Source organism: Hyperoodon ampullatus (assembly GCF_949752795.1).
Source record: "Hyperoodon ampullatus genome assembly, chromosome: 2".
NCBI lineage: Eukaryota > Metazoa > Chordata > Mammalia > Artiodactyla > Ziphiidae > Hyperoodon > Hyperoodon ampullatus.
The window spans coordinates 74,969,408-74,986,099 of NC_136915.1; the positions used below are offsets into that span (position 1 = coordinate 74,969,408).

The 16,692-nt window shown below is 38.7% G+C and overlaps 1 protein-coding gene across 1 annotated transcript in view; it reads left to right on the top strand.

The window, feature by feature from the left end:
• Window positions 1–5,324: 5,324 nt before the first annotated feature.
• SAMD13 (sterile alpha motif domain containing 13) overlaps window positions 5,325–16,692 on the top strand; it is a gene marked incomplete at its 3' end in the record, with an annotated part of 41,126 nt that continues 29,758 nt past the window's right edge. The window contains exon 1 of the mRNA XM_079698270.1: window positions 5,325–5,404. Coding sequence (XP_079554396.1) covers window positions 5,352–5,404 — 53 coding nt within the window. The 5' untranslated portion in view covers window positions 5,325–5,351. The remainder of the gene's footprint in view (window positions 5,405–16,692) is intronic.

Here is a 16,692-nt window from a genome sequence, read left to right on the forward strand (position 1 = left end):
TTTAAAATCCTGTGGTTCTAATATAATGAACCAAGTACATAAAAAGTGCTTTGTAAACTGCAGAGCGCTCTACAAACGTAAGGTGCAATTATTCACTCTCCCTTTGCATGCCCAGGGCTTCAACTGAGTGAGCCACAGAATAGGTGTTCCAAGCAGAGAATGCCACGTGTGTGTTCGGGGTGAAGGCAGCGTAAGGCCCTAAACAATATGGGCTTGGCCCGGCAAATCTCTACTTGTCATAACTGCCAAAACCCAGCTAATAACTTCATCAGAGTTGCCACATGAGAGTCAGACGGGAAGAAAATATGGTATTAGCCTGAAGACCCCCAATTTAAAAGTCTCTCTTGGAATGTTTCCCACCTCCAGCTCCCAGGAGGTTTTAAGTTCTTGCAAATGTCCTCCCTTACCTTCTCAACGCCCCGGCCTCGTCCCTTCCCTTCCGGGCCTCTCGGCTTCCGAGCCGCCTCAGCCCTTGGACCCCTACCCCGCCCGCGGAGACTACAAGTCCCGGCGTGCCCAGCGCGCCCGGCCGGCTGCATTGGGGCTGGGCGCGTGGCGGCCGGCGAGCTCTGTGCGGGGTAAAGCCTCCCGGCGCCGGCCATGCGGGGAGGTAAGTGATCCGCTCGTGCTGCGAGCGCGCTGGGAACTCGCCCGTCTTCCCCCCTCTCCAGGATGGAAGGAAACGAAGAAAGCCACAATAAAAACCGCCCTGCCCTCCCTCGTCTCTACTGTGTGTCCGGTGCTCCTGCAGCTTCTTGCACCCCCGAGCGTGGAATCTGTCACCTTGGAGTGGAACTGGGGGCAGAAGCGTGCCCGGCTCCGCGGAGAGCTGCGGCTCACCGCGGGCTGCGGGGCAGAGCTCGCAGGCTGGGACCGGGAGGTGGCACGGCTCGGCTGGACGCACAGCGAGCGCCACACCCCCCCACTCCCTTTCCAAAGACGAACTCCCCCGGGGAGTCCCCAGTCTCAAGGACGAACGGTTTCTTCTTGAAAGTCTTAGCCAGAAACTTTCCCCTCTGTCACCAGTGCCACAAGCGAGTCGTTTGGCTATCGGACGGGACCGGCTGGTCCAAGAGGCTCTCTGGCATCTCCTCTGCTGCCCTCTGTTCTGCCCCCACCGCCCCCTCTCCAGGCCCTCCTTAGTTTTCCTTGAGATGCCCTTGGGGACCCGTTGAGCTCGGCCGTGCCCTCGGGCGGCTTCTCGAGATTACTTCTGCAGCCCGGTGCACCCAGGTCTGTGCTCTGGGACGCGGGCTGGATGCGCCTGTGGGCCCACTCCTGGAGACAAGGCCGGCGGGAGGTGCCTGGGGGAGGGCACTGGGTCTCTGGGGGATGAGTGCGGATCAATAAAAGCAGCAGATCGAGGCGCCAGTTTCCCGTCCTTTCTGACCCATCTCCCCTGCTATCTGAGACCATTCCCAAGTGTCCCCGAAAGTTCTGCTCCAGAATCCTAGCAGGAGGATCTCCGAAGTTATTTTAGCACGTCCCATGATATCCTGGATCAGAAGGTCTTGTCGGTTTGCATGTGTATCTCTCACTCTACGCTTACACACTACAGACACACATACACACAAACACTGTGCACACTACACATACCACAAACACGCACATATTACACAGCGTACACATACACTCATCACACACACTGCCTTTATGCTATGCACCACACACAACCAGACACCACACTACACACAAATACACATAATTTTTATTAGCAGAGAAGAGGGTTAATATCAAACAGTTTGGTGGAGGGAATGAAGAGGAAGTGGTTGAGTACTAGTATATATACTTATACCCACAAATGTCAGTTTATTCCAAAGTTAGAAACTAGCTGATGAGTGAAACCTCCTGTTGTCAGAATTTGTGGCTCATTTTGTATAAAATGGGATTGGTTTTTCACAGCACCTCCTGAAACCCATACCCTTGTGTGCAGGCAAACTTTTGATCACAGCAGGCAAGACAGGAAGGGATGTCCTTTTCTATATGTAGGAAGAAATTCCTGGAGAAACTTCACAGAATCCTTTCTCCTGTGAGTGTGTCTAAGGAAGAGTCAGCATAACTACATTTTCTTTGCCTCTTTCTTTTCAAGAGTGGCGTGCTGAACCTGATATTTTTCTGAGCAGTGGCATGACAGTGCTGTCAGGACACCCTGTTCTCTATCCCTTGCCCTCAGGACTCACAGCCCAGTGCCCTTCCATTTGAATTTAGTTGGAAAACAGTTGAGAAATTTCAGATCAAACCCAAAAGCATTATGGAATCTGTTGGTGAAAGAATGCTCTATCTCCAGAAGAGTTCATCATTTTGATCAGTGGTGGTAAAACAAAAAAACCCCCACCTGTTTGAGCCGTGCTTAAAAAATGGTACTCAAAAATATAAGAACATTTAGAATTCTTTCCTAAATTATTATTATTTGCTCTTTCAAGGGGGCAATGGCAAAGACGGGCAGAGAGAGCCCTTGAAATTTTTCTCAGTGGCGATCTTTCAAGAAGTTGAAAATTTCTAATATAATTTCTGCAATAAGGGGAAAAATCGACTTTGAAATTCAGGTTGCAAATTTGGATCATAGTTGCTGATCTTCTAGTTCCCTTAAAAAGTACTAAAGAAAAGGGAGACCAGCAGCTTTCTCCTCAATTCTGCCTGAAGTCTACACCCTATTACAGCAGCAGATGACTTTTTCTAGGATCCTTCTTGAGAACCTGTAATTCTCTGCCCTACCTTGAGAGGTTTTGTTGACATCTTGACCTAAAAGTGTGCAAATATTGATTGGTGTTTATTTCACTGACAACCATTTATGTTTCTAGTGTATGTACAGCACATTTGTGGAATGGGAATGTTTCCCTTGAGCACTAGTTCCCAGCCAAGCAAGCAAGAGAACTGTGAGGTTGACCGGGGTAACTTAATCAAAAGATCATGCCCAGCCCCTACTCCATCTCCCACTTACCAGAACTGGGACCTAGGATGGTGGTGGAAGATACTATGAATTTGGGGGCTGGCACAAGTTCTTCTTTTCATATGTAACTAATATAATACCAGGTGCTCATAGAAAATAAGTGTTGAATCTGTTGAATTATGCTTTTTATGCAACTGGGATAAACAGTTAAAATGAAACCTCCCAGACTAATTGTTTTTGTTTTGTAGAATAAGGTTTGTTTTATTTTGAATTTTTTGCTGACTTCATCTGGTAGGATGAATGCCAAAATTAAAGAATGTGGGCATTCTCAGGAGATCTGGTCATCTACTTTGCATCCTCTCTGAAATATGTTACTTCCTGCATAATGAAATAAAAGGATTTTCATCTGGGCACTGCTTTCCTTATTCTCACAAAGAGATTACTTAAAAGCCAGCCCTGGAAACTTTGTTGGCAAGTCTCAACTAGGAAGAAAGGGTAACAGGACTGCAGCTTCTGGGTGTTCACTGGGTATAGCGCCTAAGCACCAGGCTTTCTCTTATTTTCTCTTTTCTCCTACAGGAAAGAAAAAGAAATAGTTTGACACATGGCATTCACGCTCAGAACAGCAGCAAAGACATATGATGCAGAAACAATGAAGGGGAGGGAGAAAATAAGAGGCTCTTGATATAGCTTGTTTTTCTTTGAACAAGACAGGTGCAGGGAGAATTCTGCAGTTTGGAGACTCATGATTCATTCACTTCCACTAATTGTGCTGAAGGTAGTTAGCAAAAGTGAACAGGCACACTGTAGCTTTAAAAAGTCAGCCATGAACCAGAAGGCAGTTGGTGCAGCTTGTGTGTGATTCCTAACGTCATGTTGGCTGAGAGCCAGCCTGGTTTTATTTCACTGTGTCAAATTGTACCTCCTTATTGAATTCCTTTGCCAGCCTACTTTGTGAAAGAAAACATTGGGGTTTCTTTGGCTGTTCTTGATAAGCCTATAAAAAATGACATGTTTTAGTTGCTTCTAGGTAGGTTTTCTTTTTACTCTTCCACAAAAAAAGAAAATAATAATAAGACAATGTAGTGTGGTGTTGCAGAGTATCATTGTGAGTGTTTTGTTTTGTTTTGTTTCTGAGATGCTTAGAAAATGGTGAATGTGTAACAGTTTCCAACTGAAGTGAAATCATTCTTTTGGCATGGAGCAAGCTGCACTATCTTCTGTCTACTCTGTAACGGTGTGTGGATGTATGTTAATACCTATATGTATCTTAAATGTTGGATTTCTCTATGGATGATCTAAGTGGTTTAGCGACTGGAAGTGTGTGTGTGTGTGTGTGTGTGTGCGTGCGCGCGTGTATGTATCAGCAGTGAAGATAATCCCACACTTAACAGTATTATTTGTTAATCATCTACTTCTCTAACAGTGATAAAATCTTGTGACTATACTAAATGAATGATGCACTTGTCATGTCAGAGTAATCCCTAGGGGAAGGAGTGCCGAAGTATAAAGTGATTTGAGAGGAAATGTATTTAATTTATGGCTTCAGCTGCAGAAGAACAAGCACGTTTCAGAACTAGTTTTTTTTTTTTTTCCAGCAGTTTTGTTCATAGATTTTTCATCCTGCTAATTGCATATTAATTGTGGAGGGATTTTATTTTTTCAGTCCTCTTCCTACTAAACAAAAAGACAAAGTGATGGATGCTACTATATCTCCTTGAATTTTTGATGATTTTTATATAAATCTAACGAGTTGCCTACCCTCTCTTACACACACACACACACAGACACACACACACACACACACCCCAGCACCACCTTTCTGTGCTAAAGGCTATCTGACATTTTTGTGAGCTTCCAGATTTACCACAGTGTGGCCATCTCACAGACAGGTTTTTGAGGTTTTCATTGAGAATACGTGAGGTAGGGGAATACTTGCTGACGAAAGCTTTAAGTGCTCTTTTGCATCACAATGAAAAAATAGAGGAGCAGTGGGAGTGGACAGAAAAACAAATACAGTAAGAAAAGAAGAAATCATAGCCTGTGGTGGGAAGGGGAGGAAAAGGGGGATTGTTTTTCTCGACTTTGACTCATTTGTAAGTTGCAATGTCTTAAGTGAGAGCTTGGCACCCGGTGGAAGCTGTGCCAGTTCACACAGCACTTGTTTTGAACGAGGATTCAATTTCATTTGCAAATGCTTATTGTCAAGGCAGGGAGTGCCAGTACAGATGAAAGCACCCCAATACGTCTCCTCCAGTTCTTTAGGTTTAATCACGTCTCTCCAGTCGCTGAGGGAACTAGAGATGTAAGCAAACATACGTGAACTGGTGTGAGGCTGTAAAAGGGGCCATTATGTTTCCGATTCAGAATATATATTCTTCTCTCACTTTCTAAGAATTAAACACAAGCTTTTCTCCCTTATTGATTAGTTGCTGAAGTAAAGGAACCCTGCAGCCTCCCCATGCTATCTGTTGACATGGAAAACAAGGAAAATGGCTCTGTCGGTGTAAAAAAGTAAGTGAAACTGGCTTGTGAGTTCTGCTTCTACAAACAACAGAGGGACTTGGGTTCTATTTTTATACTTCTTGCTTATCGACTACAATACACTGTTTGGGGGTTGTCTTGGTTGATTGGTCTACACTGGCCACCAGCCTCCCCTCTCCCCCCAGCCCCAATTGCCTTTTTCTGTATCCATTTCTAAGACAGAGGTGGCTCAGACATCAAACTGTGCATCAAGGTTTAGTGTATCAGCCTTTGGAACAGGGCGGGTTGAAGATTCCAGCCCTGAGTTCTGTATACTGAAACAAAAACACAGAGCAAACATAGACTCTGCCTCCCAAGTCCACAGGCTACACGGACGGGTGGGGTGGTGGTAGGAGGAAACAGAAAAGAGAGTTTGAGTCTTTTTAAATAAAATCACCCCTCTTAAAACTGAAAGCTATAGAGAGAGAAGGAAAAAAGCATCAGTAAGAATACTAAGTTTAACGACTTCTCTGTCCTAATTTTATGAACTTGAATGTGAAACATTTCCATGTATACCATAGTCTTCTCTTTTTACATCTGTTCTTACAGTTGAAACTTGTGTTTATATTTATTGTGAGTTATATGCTTGATTCTTTTAAATAAGAAAATTTAGTTGCATTATGTAGCGTATTCTGAAACACGCTACGTATTTCAGACTAACTCATAAAATATAGGTAAGTATATGAAAAAAATGTATATTCTCTTTTAGGAGTTATGTTTTAGCTATAACCACTTTGCTTACAAGGAAAAAGTATGTTCCGAGACAGTGCTGTCTGTTTCATTTTTCCCATGTCATTTAGTTTAAAATTGCCTTCAACTTGAGCTTTGGAAGAAACTAATTAAATGTAATCCATAGGAGCTGTGATACCTAGGTGAGGAAATAGTGTGCTATATATGTTTATGAATAGAAGGCGTATTTTACATTAAACTTACATTAAACTTAATAAAATCTGCTTTTAAAACTTCTCCCGTAATTTATATATCAGTGCCATGCTGCCATGCTTATTCCCAGTTTTGAAGTTCGGGGTAGGTAGATGGAGGAGGAATGAAAGAAACAGGTGCTCTTTTAATGTGTTAGTTAGATCAGCTGCTCTGAGCAGTGATGAAAATGTCCTACACTTGTACTATCCACAATGATAGCCATGACCTGCACGTGGCAATTCAAAACTTGAAATGTGACTAGTGTAACCGATGAACTGAACTTTTAATTTTACTCAGTTTAAATCAACTTTAAAAGTTAACAGCTTCATTGAAATATAACTGACATATAAGAAACTGCATGTGTTTAAAGTATAAAATTTGATAAGTTTTGACATTTGTATACAGCCATGAAACCATTACCAAAATTAGGATAAACATATCTTTCACCCACAAAGATTCCTCATAAACCTTTGTAATTTCTCCTTCCTGCCCTTCCCCTTCCCTCATATCCCCAGGCAACCACTGATAAGCTATCACTGTAGATTAGTTTACTTTTTCTAGATTTTTATGTAAGTTTAATTATTCATAATGTACTTTTTTGGCGGGAGGGAATGGGTCTGATTTCTTTCACCCAGAATAATTAATTTGGGATTTATTCATGTTAGAGTGTGTATCAATAGTTTGTTGCTTTTTATTACTGAGTAGTATTTTATTGTATGGATATACAATACTTTGTTCACTGTTTACCCACCCACTTGTTGATGGACGTTTGGGTCGTTTCCATTTTTTTAAGGATTACAATTAAAGCCACTTTGGTCACTTGTGCACAGGTCTATGTGTGGACATACGCATTTCTCTTGGATAAATCTCTGGGAATGAAGTGGCTGGGCTGTGTGGTAGGTGTATGTTAAACTTTGTAAGAAATTTAAAAAGCTGAATAGAAGTGGTGAGATTAGACATCCTAATTTTGTTCCTGATGTTAAGAGAAATCATTTACTCTTTTCCTTATCTTTGTTCTTCTGTATAAATGTGTCTTTCTCTTCTGTCTGCTTTTAAAATTTTCTCTTTATCGTTTATTTTTGGGCAATTTGATTATGAGACTCCATGTAGTTTTCTTCATCTTTCTTGTGTTTGAAGTTTGTTTTGTGTTTTGGATTTGTGGACTTAGTTTTCATCAAGTTTGGAAGTTTTCAACCATTATTTTTCAAATTTTTTTTAGTCCCCCCTCCACTTCTTTGGGGACTCCAGTTATAGGTTTATTTAATCACTTGATATTGCCCCACAATTCACTGATGCCCTGTTAATTTTTTTCCAGTCTTTTTTCTGTGTTTCATTTTGGATAGTTTCTACTGCCTCCCCTTCAAGTTCACTAATCTTTTCTTCTGAAATGTATAATCTCTTGTTAATCCCACCCAATGCATTTTTCATTTCAGACGATGTAGTTTTCATCTCTAGAAGTTCAACTTGATCTTTTTTTAATATCTTCCATGTCTTCACTTAACATGTTCTTCCCTCTAGCTTCTGAACATATGAAATATAGTCATAATAATTGTTTCAATGTCCTTGTCTACTAATTCTATCATTTCTCAGTTAGTTTCAGTTGATTGGCTTTTCTCTTCATTATGGGTCATATTTTTCTGCTTCTTTGCATGCCTGGTAATTTTTTATTATATGTCAGGTATTGTGAATTTTAATTTGTTGGGTGTTGGATATTTTTGTATTCCTATAAATATTCCTGATCTTTGTCCTGGTATGTGCCTAAATTACTTGGAAACAAACAATTTGATTCTTTTAAGCATTGTTGTGCAGGACCAGAGCTGTATTTAATCTAAGGGTATTTTTCCCCTTTTATTGAAGTAAGACCCATCTTTGTACTCCTGAATGATGAGATTTTCCTCTCTGGCAGATGGAAACAGGCACCATTCCCATCTCTGTGTGATCTCTAAGGATTATTGTCTCTTTTTCATGGTTCTTTCCCCAGCCTGTTTCCTCATGTGTATGTGACAATCAGCACTCTGCTGAGCACTTGACGGAAAGCCTCTACACCTCTCCAGAATTCTCTCTGTGTAGCTCTCTCCTCTCTAGAACTCTTTCCCGGGCACAGCCTAAAATCTCTCTGCAGGCAGTAAGTGGATACGGCTTACCTTGCTTGTTTCCCATCCCTCAGGGGTCACTGTTCTTTATTGCCTATGTCCAGTGAATGCCTTGAGTGCCATTCTCATACATCTCGTCTATTTTTTCAGTTGTTTTAGGCAGAAGGGTAAATCTGGGCCCTGTTACTCCATCTTGATCAGAAATAGAAGTTCCAGTTAATTTATATAGCCAAGTGGCTATCGGCCAACCTGATGGTCAGGGTAGAGTTAGATTATAATACAAAATTCCTAAACATAGAGTTTTAAGGCCCTGTCTGAGATCTGCCCAAACTGGGGCTCACAGTTGCTTCCATTTTGTTTTCCAGGTATGGAAAATATAGTTGCTTTACTAGGGAATGTACTTCACAAAGGGTCATTTCCAAAGAAGCCTAGGATAATGGCTCTTATTCACTGGCCACATGCTCCTGATCAGAGCTTTAGTTTTATAAGGCTACTATTTATGGTGTCCCTTTTCTGTGTCTAGCACTTTGTGTGAGCCTTGTTAATCCTCACAACCATATTTTGAGGTATGTGCTGTAATTCCCACTTTATGATGGAGAATACCAAAGCTCCAGGAGGTAAAAGACCTTTTAAGAGTTCACAGCTAAGAAGTGCTGGTGCTGGTATTCGGGTTCTGAAGCCTGAGTCCTTTCTTCTGCACTAGGGTGACTAGGTTGTTTAAAGGTGGCTTTCAGTCACTTTCACCAGAGGCATGGCTCTCAATACCAGGAGGCTATAGAAGCCTATTTTTGTCTCCAAGATTTGTAGATGTTGCAAACATTCAAAAATATGACCATAACAAAGATAGGACTTCCCTTTCCAAAATGGCATATTTCTTCTAAGTACAGAGTATTTTAAAGTCTGTTCTAAGTACTAGGCCAGTGATTTCTCAAACTTGAGTTTGTGTCACTTGGAAATACAGATTGCTGGGCCACACCTCCAGAGTTTCTGATTCAGCCTGGGAATTTGCATTTTAACATGTTCTCTGGTGATGTTGATGCTGATAATCCAGAGACTTTGGAAAACAATTTGGCATTATTTTCAAGTGTAGAACCATAAAATATTTTATAACTCAGGAATTCCATTTCTGGATATATACAAGTGCTCAGTAGAAATGATATTTGAGACATGTATGTAATTTAAAATTTTCTAGTGGTCATATTTAAGCAGATGAAATTAATTTTAGTATATTTTATATTTGACTGAAAATACTCAAGATGTTATCATCTTGAATTATAATCAATATAGCATATTATGAATGAGATAGTTTACATTTTTCATGCTAAATTTTATAAATCCACTATGTATTTTATACTTACAGTATGTCTCAATTTGGATGCCAAATTTTTATTAGAAATGCTTGATCTCTATTAGATTTCATAAAATTTGCAATCAAAAAAGCAGAATCACATACCCTAATAATTCCAAACATACCTAAAAGTCCCAATAAATTAATCACGTACCAAAAAATTATTTTCTTTTAATATATGCATGTACATTAACACAACTGGTTCTCCTTTTTTTTAGAAGATTTGATTTGACTTTGAAGCAATAACATCAGTTTCAAAACTATCTCTGTCCAAGTTAAATAAGTTTACTGATACTTAAGTCATATTTTTAACATTAAATTCAAAAGGGTATTACATAAATTTATAAGCAACTATAAATTTATCAATGTCAGCAAATCATTCTTCAAATTTTTCTTAAAATTGATTTATGTTAGAAAATGTGTAAAATTAATTTCATTGTATTGTACTCTGAAAAGTTTCAATTTTAACACGAAATTTTGTGCCTATTTAGCTAGGTTAGCTAGCATTTCCTTTTATTTTTTAGGAGCTTCAAATTAAGCTCATTTACATGTAGTCTGATATCAATGAGAAAATATAAATTATTCTGCCATTTTTTTGTCTTTAAGTATTTTTTTGTCTTTAATTATTGAATATTTGGAAAGCATTTTTTTGTTTTAATGAAATCTTGAATTGGACTTAACAATACAATAACTCTTTGTATATTTCTTCCATGACTTACCAACAAGTACAGGCAAAGAACACAGATATTAAATGTATTGTGTTCTATTTCTTTTAAGAGTTCCACTGTCTGGCATTGATCCATAGCATTTGCAAATATTTACTGAATGATTTAACAATGGTATACATGACAAGTTTCAGGAATCTGTTTTAGAAGACTGAACATGAGTATCATAAAGATACAGAATCATCTCAGATTCTGTTTAAAATCACTTCAAAATGTTTTGTTGTACATTTAGTTTTGATTACAGGTGACTAATGTCATCAATTCTTTTTGACTGTTGAGAAGCAAGTTACCAAATTCACTATGTCTTTGCTAAAAATGTCTCTTAATATTGTCCATTTTTTACACAACAAACAAATAGCTTTTTTCCTTTTGCTCTGCTCCAACAAATTGCAATTGCTGTTCATCATGAAATTTCCAACATACTTTCAGCCAGGCTCCTTTTTCTTTACTATTCTGGTTCTAGTGCTAGTTTCTGCATCTCCTTTTGATTCTGCATCAGTAGTATGCCTCCTTTTCATTATTTTATTTTGTTTTATTTTTATTGGATTATAGTTGCTTTACACTGCTGTGTCAGTTTCTGCTGTACAGCAAATTGAATCAGCCATATGTATACATATATCCCCTCATTTTTGGATTTCCTTGCCATTTAGGTCACCACAAGGCACTTAGTAGAGTTCCCTGTGCTATACAGTAGGTTCTCATTAGTTACCTATTTTATACATAGTGGGGTATATATGTCAGTCCCCATGTGCCAATTCATCCCACCACCCACTTCCCTCTTGGTATCCATACACTCGTTCTCTACAACTGTGTCTCTATTTCTGCTTTGCAAATAAGATCATCTAAACCATTTTTCTAGATTCCACATATATGTGTGAATATACTATATTTGCTTTTCTCTTTCTGACCTCACTCTGAATGACAGTCTCTAGGTCCACCCAGGTCTCTGGAAATAACACAATTTCGTTCCTTTTTATGACTGAGTTATATTCCATTCTATATATGTACCACATCTTCTTTAGCTGTTCCTCTGTTGATGGACATTTGGGTTGCTTCCATGTCTTGGCTGTTGTAAATAGTGCTGCAATGAACATTTGGGTGCATATGTCTTTTTGAATTATGGTTTTCTCTGGGTATATGCCCAGTAGTGGGATTGCTGGATCATATAGTAGTGCTATTTTTAGTTTTTAAAGAATATCCATACTGTTCTCTATAGTGGCTTTGTCAATTTACATTCCCACCAACAGTGTAAGACGGTTTGCTTTTCTCCACACCCTCTCCAGCATTTATTGTTTGCAGATTTTTTAATGATGGCCATTCTGACTGGTGTGGGGTGATACCTCATTGTAGTTTTGATTTGCATTTCTCTAATAATTAGTGATTTTGAGCATCTTTTCATGTGTTTGTTGGCCATCTGTATGTCTTCTTTGGAGAAATGTCTATTTAGATCTTCACCCATTTTTGCATTGTGTTGTTTATTTTTTTGATATTGAGCTGCATGGGTTGTTTGTATATTTTGGAGATTAATCCTTTGTCAGTTGCTTCATTTGCAAATATTTACTCCCAATCTGAGGGTTGTCTTTTCGTCTTATTTATGGTTTCCTTGACTGTGCAAAAGCTTTTAAGTTTCATTAGGACCCATTTGTTATTTTTGTTTTCATTACTCTAGGAGGTGGGTCAAAAACGATCTTGCTGCAATTTATGTCAAAGAGTGTTCTTCCTATGTTTTCCTCTCAGAGTTTCATAGCATCTGGCCTTACATTTAGGTCTTCAATCCATTTTGAGTTTATTTTTGTGTATGGTGTTAAGGAGTGTTCTAATTCCATTCTTTTACATGTAGCTATCCATTTTTCCCATCACCACTTATTGAAGAGACTGTCTTTTCTCCATTGTATATTCTTGCCTCCTTTGTCATACATTAGGTGACCATAGGTGTGTGGGTTTATCTCTGGTCTTTCCATAATGATCCCTTGATCTATATTTCTGTTTTTGTGCCAGTACCATACTGTCTTGATTACTGTAGCTTTGTAGTATAGTCTGAACTCTGGGAGCCTGATTCCTCCAGCTTCATTTTTCTTTCTCAAGGCTGAGTTGGCCATTCAGAGTCTTTTGTGTTTCCATACAAACTGTAAAATTTTTTGTTCTGGTTCTGTGAAAAATGTCATTGGTAATTTGATAGGGCACAATATTGATTCTTCCAATCCAAGAACATGGTATCTCTCTCCATCTGTTTGTGTCATCCTTGATTTCTTTCATCAGTGTCTTATAGTTTTCAGCATTTAGGTCTTTTGCCTCCTTAAGTATGTTTATTCCTAGGTTTTTTATTCCTTTGAATGTGATGGTAAATGGGATTATTTCCTTCATTTCTCTTTCTGATCTTGCATAGTTAGTGTATAGGAATGCAAGAGATTTCTGTGCATTAATTTTGTATCCTGCAACCTTACCCAATTCATTGATTAGTTCTAGTAGTTTTCTGGTGGCATCTTTAGTATTCTCTATTTATAGTATCATGTCATCTGCAAACAGTGACAGTTTTCCTTCTTTTCTGGTCTGGGTTCCTTTTATTTCTTTTTCTTCTCTGATTGCCATGGCTAAAACTTCGAAAACTATGTTGAATAATAGTGGTGAGAATGGGCAACCTTGTCTTGGCCCTGATCTTAGAGGAAATTGTTTCAGTTTTTCACCATTGAGAACGATGTTGGCTGTGTGTTTGTCATATATGGCCTTTATTATGTTGAGGTAAGTTCCTTCTATGCCCACTTTCTGGAGAGTTTTTTATCATAAATGGGTGTTAAATTTCGTCAAGATTTGTCTACATCTATTCAGATGATCATATTGTTTTTATTCTTCAATTTGTTAATATGGTGTATCACATTTTGATTTGCATATATTGAAGAATCCTTGCATCACTGGGATAAATCCCACTAGATCATGGTGTATGATCCTTTTAATGTGTTGTTGATTTCAGTTTGCTAATATTTTGTTGAGGATTTTGCATCTATGTTCATCCATGATAATTGACCTGTAATTTTCTTTTTCTGTGATGTCTTTGTCTGGTTTTGGTATCAGGGTGATGGCGACCTCATAGAATGAGCTTGGGAATGTTCCTCCCTCTGGAATATTTTGGAAGAGTTTGAGAAGGATAGGTGTTAGCTCTTCTCCAAATGTTTGATAAAATTCACCTGTGAAGTCGTCTGGTCCTGGACTTCTGTTTGTTGGAAGATTTTTAATCATAGTTCAATTTTATTACTTGTGATTGGTCTGTTCATATTTTCTATTTCTTCCTGGTTCAGTCTTAGAAGGTTGTACTTTTCTAAGAATTTGTCCATTTCTTCCAGGTTGCCATTTTATTGGCATACAGTTTCTTGTAGTAGTCTCTCATGATCCTTTGTATTTCTGCAGTATCAGTTGTAATCTGTCCTTTTTCATTTCTAATTTTATTGATTTGAGTCCTCTCCCTCTTTCTCTTGATGAGTCCTGCTAAAGATTTATTGATTTTATTTATCTTCTCACAGAACCAGAAACAGCTTTTAATTTCATTGATCTTTGCTATTTTTTTCTTCCTTTCTATTTCATTTATTTCTGCTCTGATCTTTATGATTTCTTTCCTTCTACTAACTTTGGGGTTTTTGTTTTTGTTATTCTTTCTCTAATTGCTTTAGGTGTAAGTTTAGGTTGTGTATTTGGATTTTTCTTGTTTCTTGAAGTAGGATTGTATTGCTATAAACTTGACTCTTAGAACTGCTTTTGCTGCCTTCCATAAGTTTCAGTTGTTGTGTTTTCATTGTCATTTGTTTGTATGTATTTTTTGATGTCCTCTTTGATTTCTCCAGTGATCTCTTGGTTATTTAGTAGCATAGTGTTTAGCCTCCATGTGTTTGCATTTTTTACAGTATTTTTCCTTTAATTGATTTCTAATCTCATAGCACTTTGGTCAGAAAAGATGCTTGATACAATTTCAATTTTCTTAAATTTACTGAGGCTTGATTTATGACCCAAGATGTGATCTATCCTGGAGAATATTCCTGGAGAATATTCTGAGAAGAAATTTTGTTTTGCTGCTTTCATATGGAATGTCTTAAAAATATCAATTAAGTCTATCTGGTCTAATGTCTCATTTAAGGCTTGCATTTCCTTATTAATTTTCTGTCTGGATGATCTGTTCATTGTTGTAAGTGGTATGTTAAAGCACCCCACTATTATTGTGTTACTGTCGATTTCCCCTTTTATGGCTGTTAGCATTTGCCTTACATATTGAGGTGCTCCTATGTTGGGTGCATAAATATTTACAATTGTTATATCTTCTTCTTGGATTGATCCCTTGATCATTATGTAGTGTCCTTCTTTGTCTCTTGTAAAAGTCTTTATTTTAAACTCTATTTTGTCTGATATGAGTATTGCTACCCCAGCTTTCTTTTGATTTCCATTTTCATGGAATATCTTTTTCCATCCCCTCACTTTTAATCTGTATGTGTCCCTAGGTCTGAAGTGGGTCTCTTGTAGACAGCATATATATGGGTCTTTTTGTATCCATTCAGCCAGTCTGTGTCTTTTGGTTGGAGCATTTAATCCATTTACATTTAAGGTAATTATCGATATGTATGTTCCTATTACCATTTCCTTAATTGTTTTGGGTTTGTTTTTGTAGGTCTTTTTCTTCTCTTGTGTTTCCCACCTAGAGAAGTTCCTTTAGCATTTGTTTTAAAGCTGGCTTGGTGGTTTTGAATTCTCTTAACTTTTGCTTGTGTGTAAAACTTTTGATTTCTCCATCAAATCTGAATGAGATCCTTGCTGGGTAATCTTGGTTGTAGGTTTTTCGCTTTCATCACTTTAAATATATCCTGACACTCCCTTCTGGCCTGCAGAGGTTCTGTTGAAACATCAGCTGATAACCTTACAGGGATTCCCTTTTATGTTATTTGTTGCTTTTCCCTGATGCTTTTAAAATTTTTTTCTTTGTACATAGTTTTTGTTAGTTTGATTAATATGTGTCTGGGCATGTTTCTCCTTGGGTTTATCCTGTATGGGACTCTCTGCGCTTCCTGGACTTCGGTGACTATTTCCTTTCCCATGTTAGAGAAGTTTTCAACCGTAATCTCTTCAAATATTTTCTCAGACCCTTTCTCTTTCTCTTCTTTTTCTGGGACCCCTATAATTCGAATGTTGGTGTGTTTAATGTTGTCCCAGTGGTCTCTGAGACTTTCCTCAATTCTTTTCATTCTTTTTTCTTTATGTTGCTCCCTGGCAGTTATTTCCACCATTTTGTCTTCCAGCTCACTTAACCATTCTTCTGCCTCAGTTATTCTGGTATTGATTCCTTCTATTGTATTTTTCATTTCAGTTATTGTGTTGTTCATCACTGGTTGTTTGTTCTTTAGTTCTTCTAGGTCCTTGTTAAACATTTCTTGTATCTTCTCAATCCGTGCCTCCATTCTATTTCTGAGATCTTGGATCATCTTTACTATCAATACTCTGAATTCTTTTTCAGGTAGATTTCCTATTTCCTCTTCATTTATTTGGTCTTGTGGGGTTTTACCTTGCTCCTTCATCTTCAACATATTGCTCTGTTGTCTCGTTTTGTCGAATTTACTGTGTTTGTGGTCTCCTTTCCTCAGGCTGCAGTGTCATAGTTCCCATTGTTTCTGTTGTCTTCCCCCTGGTGAGTGAGTTTGGTCCAGGGGCTTGTGTAGGCTTCCTGGTGGGAGGGACTGGTGCCTGTGCTCTGGTGGGTGGACCTGAGGCTTTTCCCTCTGATGGGCAGGGCCACATCAGGTGGTGTGTTTTGAGGTGTCTGTGAGCATAGTATGACTTTAGGCTGTCTGCTGATGGGTGAGGTGTCTTCCTTTCTTTTGTTTGGCATGAGGTTTCCAGCACTGGAGCCTGCAGGCAGTTGGGTGGAGTCAGGTCTTGGTGTGGAGATGGATACCTCCAGGAGAGCATACACCGATTAATATTCCCTGGGCTCAGGAATTCTCTAGCAGTCCAGCATCCTGGATTCGGTGCTCCAACCCTGGAAGCCCAGGTCCAACCCCTGGCCAGGGAACCAAGAGCCTGCAAACTACGTAGCATAACCAGAGGGAAAAAAAAAAAGGAAAATAAAACAAACAGACAAAAAAAACCCAAGACAAGTAGCAAAAACAAAAACAAACAGCAACAACAACCCACACACACACAAAAAGAAGAAAACAAACA